This window comes from Pocillopora verrucosa, chromosome 6 (assembly GCF_036669915.1).
Source record: "Pocillopora verrucosa isolate sample1 chromosome 6, ASM3666991v2, whole genome shotgun sequence".
NCBI lineage: Eukaryota > Metazoa > Cnidaria > Anthozoa > Scleractinia > Pocilloporidae > Pocillopora > Pocillopora verrucosa.
The window spans coordinates 4376565-4397168 of record NC_089317.1 but is presented as its reverse complement, the minus strand read 5'-3'; the positions used below and the strand labels follow the sequence as shown (position 1 = coordinate 4397168).

The 20604-nt window shown below is 38.7% G+C and overlaps 1 protein-coding gene across 1 annotated transcript; it reads left to right on the top strand.

The window, feature by feature from the left end:
* Positions 1 to 911: 911 nt before the first annotated feature.
* On the top strand, positions 912 to 18891 carry LOC131790979 (cullin-4A). Its single transcript, XM_059108280.2, has 23 exons — positions 912 to 1377; positions 3302 to 3521; positions 4531 to 4600; positions 5210 to 5283; positions 5762 to 5860; positions 7107 to 7170; positions 7863 to 7952; positions 8320 to 8402; positions 8686 to 8753; positions 9329 to 9447; positions 9928 to 10065; positions 10748 to 10802; positions 11138 to 11175; positions 11486 to 11552; positions 11691 to 11887; positions 12533 to 12640; positions 13725 to 13847; positions 14157 to 14262; positions 14891 to 14964; positions 15569 to 15667; positions 16305 to 16358; positions 16609 to 16707; positions 17922 to 18891. Exons 1-23 carry the CDS (start codon positions 1017 to 1019, stop codon positions 18015 to 18017), a joined length of 2502 nt encoding a protein of 833 aa, XP_058964263.1. The 5' UTR covers positions 912 to 1016; the 3' UTR covers positions 18018 to 18891.
* The last annotated feature ends 1713 nt before the right edge of the window (positions 18892 to 20604 follow it).

Below are 20604 nucleotides of genomic sequence, written 5' to 3'. Positions count from 1 at the left end.
TTTTAACTTATATAAAATACATATAGCTATGATAAAAGGCGAATTCCTCTCTAACAAGCCTGGGCCTTTCCTTAAAATCGTACAAAGAATACTCAGACCGCATCATGCGCCAAATTGAATTGCAATTTACTTACCACAATGGCTGTGAATGTTAAAAAATCATATGTGTGAACCGTGGTTTATGAAATGAATACGAAAGCGATCTTTTACGGTAATGAATTCTACTTAAGCAGTAGTGAAAGTAAGATCGCTTTCATATTCATTTCTTAAACCACAGTTCACAAGTATGATTTTCATATATTCGCAGTCATCAATTCATCACTTCACAGTTTTATTACGAACCAACATAACAACCAGTTCCCAATTGGCTTAATAGCTCAGTTGGTAGAGCACTGCAGCCGTATCTTAGAGGTCGTGAGTTCAAATCCCGTACTGGCCTGAATTTTTTCGGGGCTCATTTTCACCACTGCTCAAGTAGTGTTCATTATTGCGAAAATCGCTTTTATATTTATTACGTACGACCATCGTATGAAATATTTTTTTGCTCGTACTCCGGGCCCGGAGAAGTAGAAAATGGGGACTTTGAAGAAAACGTGCGTCACAGAAGATATTCCTAGGCGGAAATAGGCTAGAAAGTGTGCCGCTCTCTAAGCCAAAAATCCATGTTTCTACCCTGAAGCGAAGGGAGGATGAAAGGGAAGTAGCTCGACGAGACGAAAAAAACAGATTTCCACTGAATGAATATTCAAATCACAATGTAAAACTAAAGGTTACGTCGGAAACAGATCGATTAGATTATTGTAAAATAAGAAACTCTAAACGCACGTGCATGACATCCACGCGCTATCACGCGATGCGTGTTTTTCCCACAATGCCTGACGAACTACCGGTACCCAGACTTCCCTCCAGCATAGCAGGCATGAGCTTTGATATTTTCTAATCAGTGTATTCAAGATTGTTTAGTAATTTGCCCATTTTCTGAACTTTGGGGCCTCGATAGGCCCAGAGAGGAATGAATGCTGCCAATAACGAAGCATGCTGACTTATCTACGGGGTCTAACGCACACGAAAGAGAAACAAACGTGGCGGAAAACGGCGGACCAAGGAAGAAGAGGCGACTGAGCAACACTGTCAAGAACGGAACGTGTAAGGCAAGCCCCGATCCTCTGCAGAGTGAATTGAATTTTCACCCTCACAAGAAACAAAAGACAATTCTTGTTCCGGGAGGCGTCGAAAACGCTGGTTCCTCGATGGCTGAGCCGCAGAGAAAGGCGAATTTTTCTGCTTACGGAAATCACTTTCACGAGCGCTCTCCTCTTGCAAACAATTCTGCTAAGCCAGGCCAGGCCAAGAAGCTCGTGATTAAGAACTTCAAAGGTTAGTCTTATTTCTCTCTCCTTTTTTCTGATGCTCAAAGGGCTGAAACCTTAAGTTTTTAACTGTTTTATCCCAGAAAGACATACGTGAGCATACTTAATGAAAATGTACGCTTTATTCAGTCTAAACGTTAAAATAACAAGCCTAATTGCATGGCTTACACGAACCGCTTCGTTTTGTGAACAGAAAACAGTAATTCTTCAGCTAAAGCATTGGCGTATGAATTACTTTCATTTCAGTTATGTGATCAAAAGCCTCTGTTTACTTCTGTCGTGCTCTATGTACATAATGACACTTCCAAATGGAAAGCAAAATGTTAAATTTAAAAGTTCAATCGATTTAGCGCTGTATAACGTCACTGTTTATAACTTACTACTATACGTACATCAATTGTTACTTATATTTAACCTGTTTTTACGTTTGACTGCTTAATCACCGACGTGACGGTAGTTTTGGTTTTTAACGAAACTTCCTAAATCCTCCAAGTACTTGTTAAACTTTTTGCACAATTTTCACAGATGTACATAGTGCCTAAAAGACATTTTGTGTACAACAAATAATGTCAAGGCTAAACACAAACAAATTTTGTCTCAATTGTTGTTGTTTTTTCTGTGGTATATGATAAAAGAATGGAAATTTTGTGGTCTGTGACAATTCACTTTGCTGTAGAGATGCCAGATTTTTTAAATGGCACCAACAGTAGTTCCAATATTGTAATTTTCAGGAACATCTAGATGCACTTTCATTCTCTGAGCAAATATTTAAATATTATTAGCAGTTACATGACTTTAAGCATGAAATCCCAAAAGACCTAGTTCTACTACATAGTTTTAAGGCTAAACCCAGAGCAAGAGGTCAAAAGTTTGTATTTTATTTGAAATTTAAAACTCAACAATTACCTAGTGTACTTCATTCAATCTGGCAATTCTACAGGACTTAAGTTATATTTGAGAGACTACAGGAATAGACAATGACTTGTTTTGCATTAGTTACAAGATTATCAGTCAACCCTTTAATTCCCAGAAGTGATTGACATGTAACAGGTTACAAGAATACTTAACCCTTTAACTCCCATGAGTGACCAAGACAGAGTTTCTCCTTACAATATCATTACAGTATTAACCGGGCAAGTGATGAGAATGAAGAAAAATATCAATTTGGGGATAATTAGTTGATCCAATACTAAATTCTCTGAACTAACATTATAAGAATTGTATGGTTGACAGTAAGGAGAATTACAAATTTGATACGGGAGTCAAAGGGTTAACTAGTCATATAGAAGTTGTTATCATGATGTAGCACTAAATTCATGTTACGTATTTATAAGGAAACATTTAACCACTAGAAGGGAGAATTAAAAATCAGATCTTGGGAGTTAAAGGGCTATCTAATACTTGGCTAGCTATCAATGTGAGTTTTTCTCCTCACTACAAATTTGTTTTTACTGAAAATTTAATTTTTGGTAAATATCATTAATTCATAGATTGGTTATTTGAAATTTATTGAAATCAGCATTCAGATTGAATTATTAAATGAGAAAGGCTGAATTATTTTCAAACAAGTAAGTTCTTCCATCACTTAAGGATGAAAAAGCACAAACATTTATGTTTAAAATCTGTATTTCAATCAGCAGGAAAACTCAACCTGATATTGTAAGAGGAATTTTGTAACTTGTGAGATTTTAAGGGTTATTTTTAATCTTTGGAGTCATTGAAAAATTGATTTGATTCAATTCAATCACTTCTGAAAATGGATACAAGCTTAGTAAAGTGAGGTGCCATGCCCAAGAACTTAATAAATTAAGCGGGCCAGTCACAAACCAAGACATTTCAGTCCAGTGGAGCAGTTTCCTAACTGCTAGTCCACAGAATCTCTTAGAACCCAACTTGATCAATGACCTATCTATTTGTGTTTGTCCTTCTAGCCAAGCCAAATTTGCCCGAGAACTTCAAGGAAGCAACATGGCAGAAATTAAAGGAGGCTGTTCAAGCAATTCACAAGAAAACATTTGTCATTTACAGCTCAGAGGAACTTTATAAAGCTGTTGAAAACATGTGCTCCCACAAAATGGCTGCCACATTGTATGACTTGTTAAAGGCAGAGTGTGAGTCACATGTGAGGTCAAATCTTCAACAGTTTGTTTGATATCCTTTTTGAGTTGCCCTTTATTTACATGTAATTTAGGGCTTTTGTGTGAAAGGGTAGCATATCGTTTTTGGGACTGACTTTTGTTTTTTCTGCGGGATCAAGCTATTTAACTTTTGGCAGACTGGTTGATTTGTGCTTACTTCAAAGGAAATTGCACTGTTTTGCAGATAGGAGGTTTTTTTTAAAAGCTTTATGATATTGTGTGACCAGGAACAAAAGCTCATGTAATGGTGGAATTTTAAGCTCAGTTCATTTATGGACAACATAGCACAAATCCTCCTTTAAATTTTTCACATCAAAACAAATTTGTCTGCTGGAAGTTTTTTTGATCCTTTGTAAGTGAAAAGCATCACAAAAATGATACTCATCCATTCGGCAGTGAAAAGGGCTTCAAGCTCAGGGATACATTATGTGTGAGTGTATATACTTTTCATTTTTGTACACATGCAAAATGCATTTCAGTGTTCCCGTTCACTTCTGGTGACTAGGTGCTTGAAAGAAGACTTAAAGCACGTTCAAAATTTTTATTGGTCCCTTGTTCTAGTAAAGTTAATGTCCATGCTATAGTATTAGATAGTTTTTTCTCTTCTTTGGCCTAAAAAATACAGTGCAGCTGTCCCATGTTAATCCCAACTGTGTCTAGTTAACCTGTTAGGGAGAGAGTGACTAGCATCTAATTTCTCCAAACATCACAACTTAATCAAACACTAAGGTAATAAGAATGTAGGAAATGATCATCCACTCAAGATGCCCTTGATTGTGAAACAAATTCTCTTGGTCAGTACCATAGGAAATGTATAGAGAACTGTGTGACAAATATGCATGCTGTTGTGAAAGTGTGGAGGGTTGATTGAGAAGGAAACACTTAGCTTGTACAAACCAAGCACAAATCAACCCTTACAAGCTAAATCATGCATGTCAGAAGCATGGCAAATACTTACTTGTAACAGGATATAAAAACCATCAGAAGGAAATACTTCTTCAAACTCCTTAACTGTCAGTTACTGATTCAATGGATAGTGAGTTGTACCTGTCAAAACTAAACCACTGTTGGGAAAACCATTGCAGAGACATGGTATGTTCACACACAAGACAGGGGTTTCAATAAGTTTTGAAGTAGACGGCATAAAACTGCAAAGTACTCAGCTAAGAGAAGTTGAATCTTTACTCAAATTTTTCTACTTTCAGAGAAAACATGTGGAAATTTTGCTTGACATACATGTACATGTAGACTAGTGGAAATCTTAGTAGCATAATAGTCAGTGCACTGAATTCTGAGTTCAGAGGTCTGGGTTTATAACCAGGGGGGGGTCAAAGTGTTGTGTTCTCGGGCCCCTCTCCTCTTACGAGTATAAATGAGCACTAAAAATTTGTCAGGAGGCTTGATAGAATTTTAGGGGGGTAACCTTGTAATGGAATTGTATCCCATCCAGCAGGGAGTAGTAGTACTCTTAGTTGCTCTGTGTATGGAAACTAGGATAAGCTCTGGCTTGGGGGGGGTGGGGTCACTTGGCTCAAGTACAGGTTTCACCTTTCATGAATTTGCAGGTCTCTGGCTCTCTTTGAAACCCATGGAAGAGGGATGTAAACTTAAGTGTGGCAGTATAGCTGTTAATATACTAGAATATGCACAGAAAAACAAAGAAGTGAAGAAATCTTTTTCCCTCTTTCGTCTTTCTTGCAGATTATGATTAGAAGCATTTTTCTGTATCTGGACAGGACGTATGTTCTTCAAAACTCAACAATATTATCCCTGTGGTAAGAAAAATCTGACTGTTTAAAACGAACTTGTTTGTTCTTGCTACTCTTGCATTATTACAGCTGTAGGGTAGTATTTTTCCAGAATTGACGCCAAAATTATCTCTTTTTTCCCATAACCCCTTGGAGATCATGGAGAGAAAAGTATTATCTATACATTGTCCAGCTGACAGTTGACGAGAGTACACAAACTTATCAATCACTGAGAGTTCTTTTGTTACGACAACAGTCTCTTCACCCTTTGACCCCTAAGACTGACAAAGATCTAATTTCTCCTTACAATACTACCCCTGAATCAAACATTAAGGTTACAAGATAAAGGAAATGATCAGCAACTTAAGAAGCCCTTGATTGATAAAGAAATTCTCCCTGTCAGCTCCTTTGTAAATGTGTAGAGAAAGTATGGAGAATATGTAGCTGCAGCAAGGCAATCAGGTTAATAGATGTATAATATATAATTTATTGTATTGTTTTGAAGGGATATGAGTCTGAATTTGTTTCGTACACACATCATGAGTAACAAAACAGTACAAGAGAGGACGGTGGATGGTTTACTGCAATTAATAGAAAATGAAAGGTGAGAATTATATAAACAAGATGATTGTATGATTCTTAGTATATATCATGCACTCAAGTAAACAACAGTTTTTATGCATGCTGATTGGCTACTTCCAGAGACAGCATGGCAAGATTTTTATCAGTTTGATTTAAGCTATGTGTTTGTATATTGTCAAAAGTAAAGAAATTTTTGGTCATTTGGTGATTTAGGCTTTGACATGTACATATTAGATACAAGCAAAACAGATATTTGCCTTCGGTGTAAGTAAAAGTGGTGAATGTTTACCTTATTACCTCCTGGCTCAAGAAGTGTCCATCATTATTTACCTGCTCCTTGTTGAAGTATGGTTACTTACATACATGAGTGAAAGAAACTGTGTTGCTGCATTGCTAGTGATGAACAAGATAATTTGGCTTTATCAACTGACTTGATAATGTGAATTGGCCACTCAGTGTAAGAAGATTCTAGGGCTGATGTTTCGAGAATCAGCCCCTGGCACTCAGACAAAGGACTTATACTCAAATCATCGGTGTTAGAATATCTTAACAGTGGCAAATTTAAATTATCAATTTAGTTAATAAAACCACATTATGGTCAGTTATTATTGGTTTTTGTGTGCGTTTGTTTCTTTATTACACCCATTTTGAAATCACTGGTGGTCCCTGTAATCTGATTGGCTCTAATTGATGCGATTTATTCACGAATCACACCATTTGTTGCTTTAAGTCGCATCTTTTTTCCAGCCAATGAGGTGGCTACACTTAAAACAAAACAACCAAGCAGATTTCAAGTTTGTTTAAATAACCGATCAAATTGCAGGAAAATTGAAGACAAAGAGTATCATGTGGCAAATTTTGCAACTTTTGTCTCCAAAACTCTTACTTTCCCCCCCCCCCCCCCCCCCCCAAAATGGATGAATTAAATTTCCGGTCCGGCTCAGTACTGCATCAATAAAATATTTGAAGTTACCAAGTCCTGTATTTGGGTGATTTCAAAATGGATGTGATAAAGCGGTAATTGAACCTCGTGTCGTACAATTTTGGTCTGAAATCATACTTGTGATTTCAAATCGAACTCGTTTTCAAATCGCGCACGTTTGATTGTGAAATCACATGTATGATTTCAGCCCAAATTGCACTCCTCTCAGTTCAATTACCATTATTAATTCCACTCTTGTCCTTGGTTTAAATGACTAATTTGAAAAAAAAACCTTCTAGTTCATTTTAAGTGATGGTTACATTGTATGTTCTTTTTATATTTCTAGACATGGTGAAGCAGTTGACAGAACATTACTTAAAAGCTTGTTGAGAATGTTAGCCGACTTGCAGGTAAATTCATGAATGCACAGAGTAGTTTGTGGTGGTGAAGTGGTAGCTGAATGGTTAACCTGGTAGACTCTGGGTGGAAAGGTCTGGGTTTGAGATGTAGCTGAGTCATTGTTTTGTGTTCTTGGGCAAGACACAGTGCCTCTCTTCACCCAGGGTCAAGGTGAACTGTCAGGAAAGCTGACAAAGTTTTGCAGGGGGGGGGAGGGTGGAGATGGATCAATGTAAATGCAATAAGCTCAATTTAATTCTAACCCTTAAAATACAGCATTTTATGTTATTCATTACCAGGGTTGTAGATAAGAGCCGGCAGCCAGCAAAGTATACTAGCTTCTCTGCAAGGTTTCGCCGGCTACTTTCATTGTTTTGAGAGCCTGTACAGAGATGATGTTTATCAGGTCTAAACTTGGGCTCAATAAAAGTATAAATTTGCACTGCCTATCTTTTCTGACTCAAGTTTAGTTTAAAAATGTTCTGATGGGGACTGTCTTTTTGACAAATCTTGCTGCGCTGGCAGGAAAGTGCCATACAACGTTTTGTCCACCATATTGGATTTCGAGACCCACAACCGTTTACCTTTAAAAAAGCTCCAGCTACTTAAAACCTTAAAGAAAACCCTGCATTGCATGCCACATCACTACTTGTGCAGTTGATTATTAAGTTATTGACAGAATGATTGTGTGCTCTTGGATTAGATGTATGAGGATGCATTTGAAACAAAGTTCCTGAAGGCAACAGAAGCTCTTTATCATGAGGAGGGAAACAGATATATGCAAGAAACAGATGTAAGTTACCATCCCTTCTACAATATTCAATAATGGGAATTGCATTTGCTTTACTTTGCTGTACTTTCTTCTTTTTTTCATGCAAGAAAATTTTTACCCCAGATAAATCAGATGCCAAATAGTTATAACAAGTTTCAACATCGACACTTGCATTGCCTTGCTCTGGTACTCTAAAAACATGTTGCAGTTCAAAACCAACTTTTGTTGCATGTAAATTGCTGCTTGTAAACTGGTTACAGAAAAAGGTTCATGTAAATAGCAGGATGTATTTTAGCCTGCGTCAGGAGCAGCTTCATGGAATTGTAAACGTGAAAAGCACTGTACTGTTAGTTTGATGTGTCCTCCTTCCTCTCTCTGAAATCACCAGGTACCAAAGTATCTTGCTCATGTGGACAGAAGACTCAAAGAAGAAAATGACAGACTGCTTCACTACTTAGATCAGTCTACAAGGTAATAACTCCCCTTACTTTGAGACAGAGTTAGGAAATGGGGTTGTGCAATTCGAAGAGTTAACAATGGGAAGGGGAGGTGGTTGAGAAGAACCTCTAGGAAAAAGATTTTTGAAGGGAATGGAAGCTTGAGCTGTTGAAAGCTTGGTGTTGAAGTTCTGTGATGCACCTTCAACTTCAAAGTTTGCATGGTAGTGAGAGGCTTGATAAACATGTTTTCAAACTTCTTGAAAGTGTCTCAGTACACTGTTACTACAACTGTTTCTTTTTATTTATTTTTCTAGAAAACCTCTGATTCCTTGTATTGAAAAACAGTTGTTGGGCCAGCATTTGACCAGCATTCTCCAAAAAGGTAAGTTTATCAAATGCACTTATATCAGGGTTTGGACAGGTCCTGGAAAACTTAGAAAGTCCTGGAATTTTATTTTGCAATTTTCCAGGATTTTTCCAGTCCTGGAAATCAGCTTAAAACTTGAGAAATAAAGTTTTCAGAATTTTTACGGTATGAGAAATGTAAGTGGACGGTAAGTAAGATTGATTTTGAATTCTTGGGAAAGAAAGTATTTAAAGTGAAATTTGGAGCCCTGGAAAAATCAATCTGAATCCTGGAAAAGTTCTAGAAAAGTCCTTGAATCTGTCTCAGAAAAGGAGTATGAACCCTTTTATATCTATGTATTTTAGTGGTAAGTTGGAAAATCTACACAATGCTTCTGACATATGCTTCTGCATTACGAACAAAACTTGTGTGATGTCATGCAACACAACGTTAGTTTTTACATGTACAAGTCTTGCTTATTTAACTGATATGACATTTATTTGTGTGGCTGCCTGATCTTTCTCGGGTTTCGAAAGTTCTCTATTGTGAGACTTAGAGCACCTTAGAAATCTGCTGATCATGGGTCTTTTTTGCGTGTGTTTCTCTTTTAGGTTTTGACAGCTTGATGGCAAGTTACAGGCTCGGTGATCTAGCCCTACTATATCAGTTGTTTAGCAGAGTGAAAAGAGGACAAGACGAATTATGCAATGCTTTCAATGAATACATCAAGGTAAAGAGGAGATGCAGGAATTTCATATTACCTTTAACCTCGTGTGTTGTCGCATTATAAAGACACTATTTACTTTGGTTGATATGGGTTACTCTCGTGAACAGAGGTCTTGTTTACGTTCGTTTCATGCCGCAAGTGTGAACTACCTGAGCATCACCTCTAACAGCCTCCCACTTATCACAATAACTCAAAGAAAGCGACGTGCAATTGAAAGTTAAATGTAATTCAGGGTTGCTTTTGTTTTTCGGTATTTCTGTCTGTGATTGTTTCAAAAAAACTCCGTCCACTTTCTCAACCAATCAGATTTAAAATTGAAACCAACAATGACGACCTGGTCACCCGCGTTTTCCCGCGCTTTTGGCAGGCTACCTGCTTTTACTTTGAATTTTCATTGGTTAGTGATGATGTCAACCTTTGCTCTCAATTAAAAACTGCTTTATTCTTTTCCGGTTTTTTTTTTTTTTTTTCTTTTTTTTTCAGAAACAAGGAACTAGCATTGTTCTTGATCCTGAAAAAGATAAAAGTATGGTACAAGATTTGCTGGATTTCAAAGAGCAGCTTGACAGCATCATAGAAGACGCTTTTATGAAGAGTGAGAAATTTGTTAATGCAATGAAGGTAGACCTGTGTTTTGTTTTAAAGAAATTGGTGATGTAATAGGATTCCCTTTTTCTCCAACACTCGATATCTTCACCTTGTGTAGTGAACGTGGAATTTTGCATGTTGCACGTGTGACTATAGCAGTGTTGTTATGGTAACCGAAAATATAAACGTACGGGTTTTTTCACCTTTGAGGGGCTTTTTGAAGTTGGAAGCAGTTGAGTTCACATGATGGTCATCAATTTATCCGGTGCTCTCATGGATAAAATACGAATTCAGATGCGGCAATGTATTCATTTCTCTGAAAGCGTGGTTATAATCCAAATAATTATGAGTCAATGTAATTCTCGTGCATTGCAGTAATCAGAAAGCAAACCGTATTCTTTGTTTTCTTTTTTATAACTATTGGCGCCTTTTTTCCGACAAAGGACTGCACAAAGTATTCCGCATATCCACATATTCTGCCTTTCCTTACTGATCAGTCATCGTTTGGAAGGCTGTGCACAGCTTTTTGTTGTGTTTCTTTGAAAGTACAGTTTGATTTAAATACTTGTAGTCTCTTTTGTGGACTAAATAAGGCTTAAATGACAATTACTCAAGATCGTATTTCAGCTCGGGATAATTGCCGATCCTGTATACTCTTGTGTAAAATTTGCGTAATATTTAAGATTGACTATGTTATTTTTGTCTATCATTGTAGGATGCCTTTGAAGCATTTATTAACAAGAGACCGAACAAACCTGCAGAACTAATAGGTAAATGAAACACGAAGCAATACAATTAGCCATTTCTGTCTTGGAACTGATCATTTTATAGCCAGCTCTTTGGAGCATGCAATGCAAACTGTGAGATTGTGTAAAGTGGGAGGGCACGGTAAGTACCCCCACCCCTTCTCTCCTTGTGTCCCTGTCCCCCTCCTCCCGGGTAGAAATTTGTAAAACTTCAACATGGTGGCGGATGTTTTCGCCAAGAAATACGAAGCGCAGGGTTACCAAAGATACGTTGCATGTAGCATGGAGTGGAGGGTTTATTGCAGTGTACATTGCGGTATTGTGCTGTAACTTCTTATTTCTTTCTTTTCCTTCTATAGCAAAATTTGTTGATTCCAAGCTAAGAGCAGGAAACAAGGTAAATCAAAACAAAGAGTAGAACGCACATGTGCTTTTATTTATTAACTATTTGACCCTTAAGAGTAACTAGCATCTAATTTCTCCTTACAATATCAGCCCTGAATCAAATATTAAGGTCGCGAGAATTTAGGAAATGATCACCAACTAGGGGAGCTCTTGATTGTTAAACGAATTCTCCTTGTCAGAACCTTAGGAAGTATATAGAGGACAGAATGGGGAATAAACACACTGCCGTTAGGGTGTTACAGTTGATGGTGTGCATAAATGGAGGCTGAAAAATTAATTTTTGTCTGAAACTGTTTGTACAGGAAGCAACTGAAGAGGAACTTGAAAAACTTTTAGACAGAATAATGGTGCTCTTCAGATTTATCCACGGTACGTATTTACGAAAGTATTTTGTGGGTTGATTGATAAGTAAGTGATGACACCCACCGATCATCGTGTCCCTGACTGTGCACGCGTTGCGGACCAATTGTTTTGAAGCCTTGTTGTTGTTGTTGTTATTATCCTCAGGTAAAGATGTGTTTGAAGCATTTTACAAGAAAGACCTGGCAAAGAGACTATTGGTTGGCAAGAGTGCGTCGGTGGATGCAGAAAAATCAATGCTGTCTAAACTGAAACAAGAATGTGGTGCAGCATTTACAAGCAAGCTTGAAGGCATGTTCAAAGACATGGAGCTTTCCAAGGATGTGCTGGTTCATTTTAAACAGGTGAATTAAAGTAGAGTAGCAAAAGCGACATTGAGTGATTTTCCAAACAAAATCGTCCGACCGTTCTCTGTCATGTCGGCCGAAATGTGACATTTATAGTTTGGAAGAGTTCTTCACCCTACTGCACTTCACGCCTTTGTGAAATGAACCCTTCTGGTTTGACTGAGAGTATATGCAGGTTACTGTGTTGTTAGGTTTAAAGCAGGCTCAGACCTCCTGTTATTCGGTATTATTTATTTCGGAATCTCTCTGTGAGTTCCTTTATGTGGGGAACGATTACTTGGTAGGCTTTTGTTGGTTTGTTCGTCGATGGAGTCGCCGCCTTTACCAATCTGTCGTAGTGCTTCTTCTCTCTTTGGGTTTGAGCCCCATTCCCTCGCTGTGTAGCGTTCAATGGGAGATCTGGGCCAAGTTTCTCACTAAATAATGGCTAAGTGAACAATTTACAGGCATGGAGGATACGTTGGTTTTCCGTATCTGTTCTTCTTCTGTGCTCAAATCTGTAAAATTGGAAAATGCAACTGAAGATACCTCAACGGTTACGGAGCATCTGTAATGAATCGGTGATTCTGTATGTCACTGTGTACACTTCGACGCTTTTTAATTAGTGAGATGCGTATTGACTACATTGCTTATTGTTCACAGTATCTGCAGCATCAGGATCTCCCAGGTAGTGTAGACATGGTAGTCAGCATTCTTACCATGGGTTACTGGCCAACCTACACTCCAATGGAGGTGCATCTGCCATCAGAGGTAACAACACCTTTCATAGTATACGATTTCACCTTCAATGTATGTTGGTCATCACGGTTGTTCAATTGTTATCCGCAAGTATGAGTCCAGAGAATATTTAATGACGTAAAGTCCTGTGAACATTCAATCAAAACTATGAAAGAATATAAGAGACAAATGATCCATCAGTTCCACATATTCACCTGAAAAATGGGGAACCAGGTTGTTTATTTATTTAGTACAGCGTCCTTGCGATTTTCAGATCCGGTTCCCCATAACCAATGACTTCCTACTGTTCCTATTCAAGGTCTCCGTGCTAGTGAGAAACCCTGTTTAGAAAGTCGTATTGTGAAATGTCATACCCTGTCCAAACTCAAGGGACCTCGAAAACCATTCTCTGTTTAGCAGAAAAGACTTCCATAGGTCTGTTGATACCCTCTCTTCACAGAGGGTATCAATAGGGTTAACCGTTAACAGTAAAACGGCCAAAAAATTTAGCGTAAAAATTGACAAATCTTAAACCGCTAGTCGCAAAAATAGTTCACCACCCCCCAAAAAAATCTGGTAAAATTAATGGATTAATGGATTAAATTAATTAATTTTTGGCCGTAAATTGGCCAAAATTTTAAACGTTAGCCGTAAAAGGTGTCACCTCACCTCACCGTCACGTCACCCTCTTTCCTTACTCATGCTGTGGTACTGACAAGGAGAATTTGTTTGAAAGTCAGGAGCTTCCTAAATTGATGATCAATTTTTTCATTCTCATGACCTTTACCTTGTTGATTCAGAGAGGATAATGTAAGGAGAAATTAGAAGCCAGTCACTTTTAAGGATTGATGAAAAGTTATCTTTGGGAGTCAATGTAGGAAATTAGACACACTTGTATTTATGTACCATACCAACAATAAATTTACATTACGATAAAAACATTCAAATGATGTGCATATTCAAAAGCGCGTTACATTGCATTAAGGAGAATAATCTTGTAATGAACGCTTTCTTATGATGTGGATAGGATGCATAATAATTTTACATCGAACTTGATGATACTGAAATTATTGGTCGTTAAGAGTCTCTTGATTAACTTTTTGATGATGACTTCCAGATGGTTGAATACCAAGAGGCGTTTAAGAAGTTCTACATTGGAAAACATGGCGGAAGAAAACTTCAGTGGCAGAACACGTTAGGACATTGTGTTGTTAAGGCCGACTTTGGTCCTACGGCAGATGTGAGTTATTTCATTCCAATGGTTTCCCCCTAACTCGCCCTTCCAAGGGCTTCTGAAAGAGGAGCTCTTTCAGTTTTTTTTCCCTATATTTTGGCTTAGACTATGTTGCCTTGAAGAGGAATGGATCACGGAATTTTAGGACGAGCTCCCTTTTCGATTCGTGCGTGCATGCGTGATATGCGCGTGTTTGAGTTTGGAGGGCGAAGGGACATTTTGTTTGCATCGCTTTACATAGGTGAATACATTATTCTAACCGTTATGAGGACAGTTCTATCAGCCTTAAGATGAATGTTGTTTCCTTTCCAACAGGAGAAGAAAGAACTTCAGGTGTCGTTGTTTCAAACTTTGGTGTTGTTGATGTTCAACACAGGAGAGACTTTTGGCTTTGACGAGATAAAGCAAGCCACAGGAATAGGTGAGACCCTAATGCAGAAAAATTGTAGAAACAATCAGAAACTGTAACGAAATTTCCATACGTTACCTCCCTAGAATTATTTATGATGACAGTTTATCATTACAATCCCGATTTTCTATCTTGATACATGTTTGAAATTTCTCATTTTTAAAGGAACTGCAGATCATAGATTTGTTCTTCGCGGGAAAAGTTTTTAATCGGTTATTTTCTTTATCTGCTCTGCCCCTTCAACTCGCTTACCATCTTTCCTCCATGTTCGTTTCTTATTTTGTCTGTTTTTGATTTTAGCCCAAACGAGAGCCTGGTAACGCGCTTGTAAAATCATCCTCCGTAGGCGACAAGCCTAACTCCTCACACCCATTCCCCCACGTCTCTCTCTGCGTTTTGAAGAGGAAGTTTAGGATATGGTTGATTTATCAGAGTGAAGGATTTTCTGGGTGTTGTACAAGCATATAAGGCAAAAGCTCACAAAAATTTACACTAACTTTGTTCTAAGAGAATTGGCTTTCTTGTTTGTCTTTTGAGAGGTCCTGTAAAGTTTCGTCTGTAAGGGGAAAGCCAGGATACTTTCAGGGTTCTCTTGTACTAACCCCTCTCCTCTTCCCTTCTTTTGCCTTTTTTTTAACAGAGGAAGGTGAACTAAGACGGACGCTACAATCCCTTGCTTGTGGCAAAGCGCGTGTTCTAGTCAAGAAACCCAAGGTACACTTGCACTTAGAGCATAATTTTAGAGCAAGTTTTGTTGAAGGGTCCAAAGGAGGCTGGGATTGCAATGCGTAATAACTCGGGATAAGCGGAGAAAACTTGCAAGTTGTGTAAATCACGCGCGTTGAGTTAGTGGTTTGCAAGGTTTTTTCTCGAGTTTTCCTAATATCACGAAAGGTTGTGAGTTTACCTCTTTACTCTTTTCACTCTAACATCAATATGCATATTCTCTATACTGCTCTCTATACGTTTCCTATGGTGCTGACAAGGAGAATTTGTTTAACAATCAAGAGCTTGTCTAGGTGGTGATCGTTTCCTTTATTCTCGTGACTGTGATCTTAGATTCAGGGGTGATATTGTAAGGAGAAATTAGATGCTAGTCACCCTTAGGGGTCAAAGAGTGAAGAGACTTGGTTGTTATGACAAAAGAACACTCTGCAACTTTTTAAAGGAGATATTAGATGCTAGTCACTCTTAAGGGTGGAAGGGTTTATCCTGCACACTGGTCGTTAAGAAAACTCCGAACTTTCCTGGTGACATCTTGAATTCGTTCTCCTTTATTTTCCTAGTGGTTCTTACTTCGTTTCTCTTTATTTTTAAGGGCCGTGATGTCGATGATGGCGATACGTTCTTCTTCAACAGCGAGTTCAAGCACAAACTTTGCCGAATCAAAATTAATCAAATACAACTCAAAGAGACGGTAAGACAGGCCGAGGGTTGCGCCTCTTCTTCCGCTCGGTCATTCGCGCGAGAGAAAAGAAACCGATGTCACGCTCCACGAAAGCTTCTTGAATTCGCGCGACGCCCTCTCCTGTTATATTTAGTTACTCGTTTGACTATTTTTTGGTGGTATCTGTTTACTTTTACGACAGACTTTGGTTGGGAAGAGAGAATCACCTACCGAAAAGAGTAGCTTCTGTTGCGCAACAAACAAATTGAGCAGGACCAAAATTGTCACTCGAATTGGTGCTAACTCTTGTTTTTAGATGTGTCTGTCCACACTAATGTTCCTTTTCTTAAGTTCATGCCCTTGTGTTCGCGTTTGTTGTATCATTTGCGTTTCTCGTTTCGTTCGTGTCCTCAGTTCGTGCCCTCATTTTGCTCGTGCCTGTTCTCTGATCTCATTACCAGAGAGAAGAAAAGAGAACTGAAAAGATTTCTGGGCAGACCAGCCTCCATGAGACCGCTGTTTAAAAAGGTTCCAAAATTTCAATTGCGGCTCTTTTCGTCCTTTTGATTCCGATGCGTCACACTGTCATAAATGAATTACAGAACTCGGTTCATTAGGGTAGGTACCGTGTTTTCTAACAGGAATTTTTTTCTTTTTGGTTCTTTAGCAAGAGGAGAATATTAACACAACAGAGCGAGTGTTCCAGGATCGACAATACCAGGTGACCTGTAGATACTTTTTCTTAATTAATCTTGTTTTATAATGATAATATTAATAATAATAATGATGGGTGAAGGGCTTGAACCTGGTTTCAATTGAAGTTCTTGTGGGTCCTGCATTGTATAGTCCACTTCTGGTTTAGCTACTGTATATAGAGGTATATACCACTCTGGCTGAGCCCATTCATGCTTCAGAATTGCACTATGAAAGGATTTAGTGGTTGAGTAAACGATTGTTCTTTGCCGTTGTAGATTGACGCAGCCATTGTCCGTATCATGAAAACTCGCAAGACCCTCAGTCACACGCTCCTGGTGACAGAATTATTTAACCAGCTTAAATTCCCTGTGAAGGTAAGGCTTTTCAGCTACTCACGTTACTCTAACAATCGAGCGGAGCCCTTCTCTAGGGATGCCCCTTATTAAAAGGGCGGGGCTACAACACCCTAAATTGCAAGGTGAGATAAATTATCCTCGAAAATTTGATCAATATGCTTTTTAGTGTCAACCCTGAAACGTGGCGTTATGCCGAATATATTATGACCAAAGTGTTTCATTTTGCTCAATTAAATAGTTCTTGGTTTTAAAGCTTGGTCAATGTGTAGAAAGGCACGGTTGCTGATTTTGCTGGTGACGAAAAAAAATAGGGTGGGGTATTTGAACACAATTTTGGCCCGAGGGGGGAGGGGAGGCAGGGCGGAAGTTTGAACAAACTTGGAAAGACGTTGAAGCTTTGAATTGATCGACGCATAATCCGCAGAGGTTTAATAGGATTTCTCTGTGGTAATCAAGAGTTTATACAAGCGTGAATATGACGAATTTTTGAAGCCGTCTCTCGTTACCGTTACATGGTCTTCACTGAGAGAACGAGATTACAAAGTTATTATGGTCTATACGACTCGTGTGGAGCTTAAGTCGTTGGCACGCCTTCCCTTAGGTGGTAGACAGCTCTCCACTCCACATAGTAACACAAATTTTGTCATTTACCTTCTTTCATAAGTTACTTAGAATTCTACCCTTTCCTCGAATGATGTTGCTTGAAATTAGTGAGCATTTTGTAAACACTGGGCAAAATTGAAATGTGGGAGAAAAGGAGATATATGAAGGTTTTTACAGAAAACTTTATAAAAGTAATAGTACGTTCCGAGACTTTGGCCACTCATTGCAAAACAACAAATTTTTGGGTGATTCTAATCAAGCAAATGATTCAGAAATAAAAGATTAGAGCGGCAGATACAATTGCGGTCTCTTCTCTTTTCTGCCACTTTCCTTCCAAGCCCTCCAAAGGGTACGACAGCAGCTCTAGAAACGCCGCTAAAATCCTTAACTGTACCACTACATAAATGTACCTTCTTCCCAGTCTGCTTTTGTTGTTGTTATTGTTGTTGTTGTCAAACTCAGTTTCATTCCGGTTGTTTGTGATTCCTAGTTCCAACGACACAGTACTTGTTTTCCCAGTAATAAACAGGCATAGCCCAGTTTTTCATTCAACCCCTAAGTGTTCTGAGCACTCAGAACACTTGGGACCTTTGGACTGGTTTTTACAACTTAACTGTCTTCTTTTATAGCCTACAGACCTTAAGAAACGCATTGAAAGTCTGATAGAACGTGACTATATGGAAAGGGATAAAGAGTTTCCTAACCAGTACCACTACGTTGCGTGACACAGCGAAACTACCTGTCGTGACACAAGAATTCTGCAGATACCTGTCGCACCTCTGGTTGTTCCTGGATTAGAAATCTGTTGTAATTAACTACAGAGCAGTCACGCTTTGCTTCGTGGAAACTTAATCCTGTGCCTGTAGCAGTTTCAAGCCTTTTCTTGTTTAATTGGCGTGGCATTCTTTCAGTACAAAGTTCTGATGAGGTGTTATATCAATGCGATTACTTTGTTCCTATGCAGTGAACTCTGAAAGCAATTTCCGCCTTCTTCACCCGGTACAAGCGGTATGATTAAGGCGTATAAAGCTTTCTCGTCCACGCGCGTTTCCCGCGAGAGTTATGCGCCTGTCATGTGCGTCTTCCGCGCAACTGTCAGTTTTCTTCCCAGCAAATCGATTACTCCTGCAATATACAGTTTTCTCCAGTGAATGCAAGATAGCCACGGTAGGATAAAAACCCGGGGCAAATGGCAACGTATCGGTTGTGTATAGTTTCTTGACGCGTGACCATGCAAACTGGCCTGCTTCGTGGATGGCTCAGGTGTTGGAAGTGAAAGTTACGCAACTTAGTCACGCAATGTAGTCCGTACTAGAACTCTCTCAGCCATCGAGTCTGTGTTCAAATGTTTTGTTGTACAGCGGAAGCATTGGAGTCACGCGAACGCACTGGTAAACGAATGGTTCTGTCTACCCTGTATCAGTTAAGATTTCGCTTTTGTACAAAGGTATATAGAGTCTTAATGTTCTGAGGAAAAGAGATAATTTGTCATAGGGGCCTGTGTATTTTAGTCGCAATAGTGTATCTTTTGTGACCTTTTCGTCTTTTTTTTTTGCTTGGTCAACCTGATCTGAGTTTCAAATAAACTGTTAATAAAATACGTTTTAGCAATATACAGCTTTGTTGAGTCTGTTAGAAACTCCTTCGTCCTACATTGATGTTTCAGTGACAGTATCTGAGAAACTACGCATCTACCCCTCCCCTAACCCAATAACAGTCAAATGATAGAAAAGTCGAGTCGTTAATGAGGTGGGGAAAGGTGGGTGCTACAGACTGCCTTTTTATGCAAATCAGGTTATCGTGACCAGCGCCCCTACAGTATGATGCAGTGAAGTAAAAAAATAAATAAATAAATTTTTTTAAAAAATTAAAGTTTTGTGAAAGGGGTATTAAATAATTAGATCCAAGCAGAGTGAAAAGTTAAATACTTCGTTAAGCGACCTAAATCATATAAATGAAGAGGGAGTTGGCCGGTGTTTGTTTACAGTTGAGCATATAAGAACATAACAGCTAAGCCCATTAAACGTGTACTTTAGGTTGTTTACTAAGCAGATAAAGAAGTCTCTTGCTGTAGGTATCAGGGGAGCAGCGCTGAAAACCTTTTCTTGCTCGTAAGTTGAGCTGCTAAGGGTGTGTGTATTTTGTCGCAAATATGTGTCCCCCAGAGAATGATCGTAGGACAAGAAAACTTGAATTTACAGTCGTGATTGGCAGATGGAAAATTCATCATGTCAGTCATGTGCTCATTTTTATCTTTCTCGATTTTTTAATTAGTACGTTTTCAAGCCGAACTGACACTAACGACTATTTCTTGAAAAGATTTCCTAGGCAGTCATAATAGAAAAATTTTGATTCGTTTTCCTGTGACAGCCCTACTTGCAAGCGTTTGATAGATGAGACAAGTCTACTCACACACACACAGACAAATTTGGTGATGTTTACGTAGTTTCATGCTTTTTATGCTAAACGATGGAGATGGCTCTGTTCACGTGAAAAGACGACATTGATGTTGTTTGGGTCTGGTCTTTCATATCAGTGGAGTAAGAAACCGAACCCTGGCTGTGAAACAGTTTCAGGGGCAAATCTCGCTTGGAGTGAGGTAGTGTTCACAGTATGAGACATAACAGTCTGAACTCTCGCGTGCGAAACCGCTCTACAACGCTGGTTTTCACAGAGGTGGGTAATCTACTTAAAGGCAAGCCTCGCATGTAAGACATGTAAACGCCCAGACATCTCAAGACTTTTCAATTTAAAGAAAACAATCGACTTGAAGGATGAAATGAGTAATTATTTCCGGTTTGACAAGGATCGCGTGAATGAGTGAAAGCTCGTTTTTGACGGCCAAACGTGTAAATTACTAAGCGTCTAATTTGTTGGCGGCCTCACCGAGAAAAAAAAAAAGAAAAATGTTGTAGTTTTTCAAGGACTCTACGAAAATACGTAAATTCTCCAAATTACTAGGTAACAATCCGAGAGTAAGTGTACATTTGCATATAAGTGCTAGACAAATATTTCTCTTTGCCAGTTCTTACGCTAATACCCTCAACAAGAGTCATAGGGGCTGCGTACTTCACCTGGTGAGGAGAAAGTGTCCGCTTATGTGGTATTGCAGTTCGATTTCATTTCTAAAACTTCTTTAAAATAATTATTTCGGTAAAACTGTAATCAAAATTTACTAAATTTCGGAGTAAATGAATGGTTCTGCCGAGTCAAACACAACCTTTGGAATTCTGGGCTAGTTTTTTCTCTGCATTATTTTCCCACTTTCCCCACTCCTTAAATCTTCGTACCTGTCCCTCCCAGGGGCGCGAA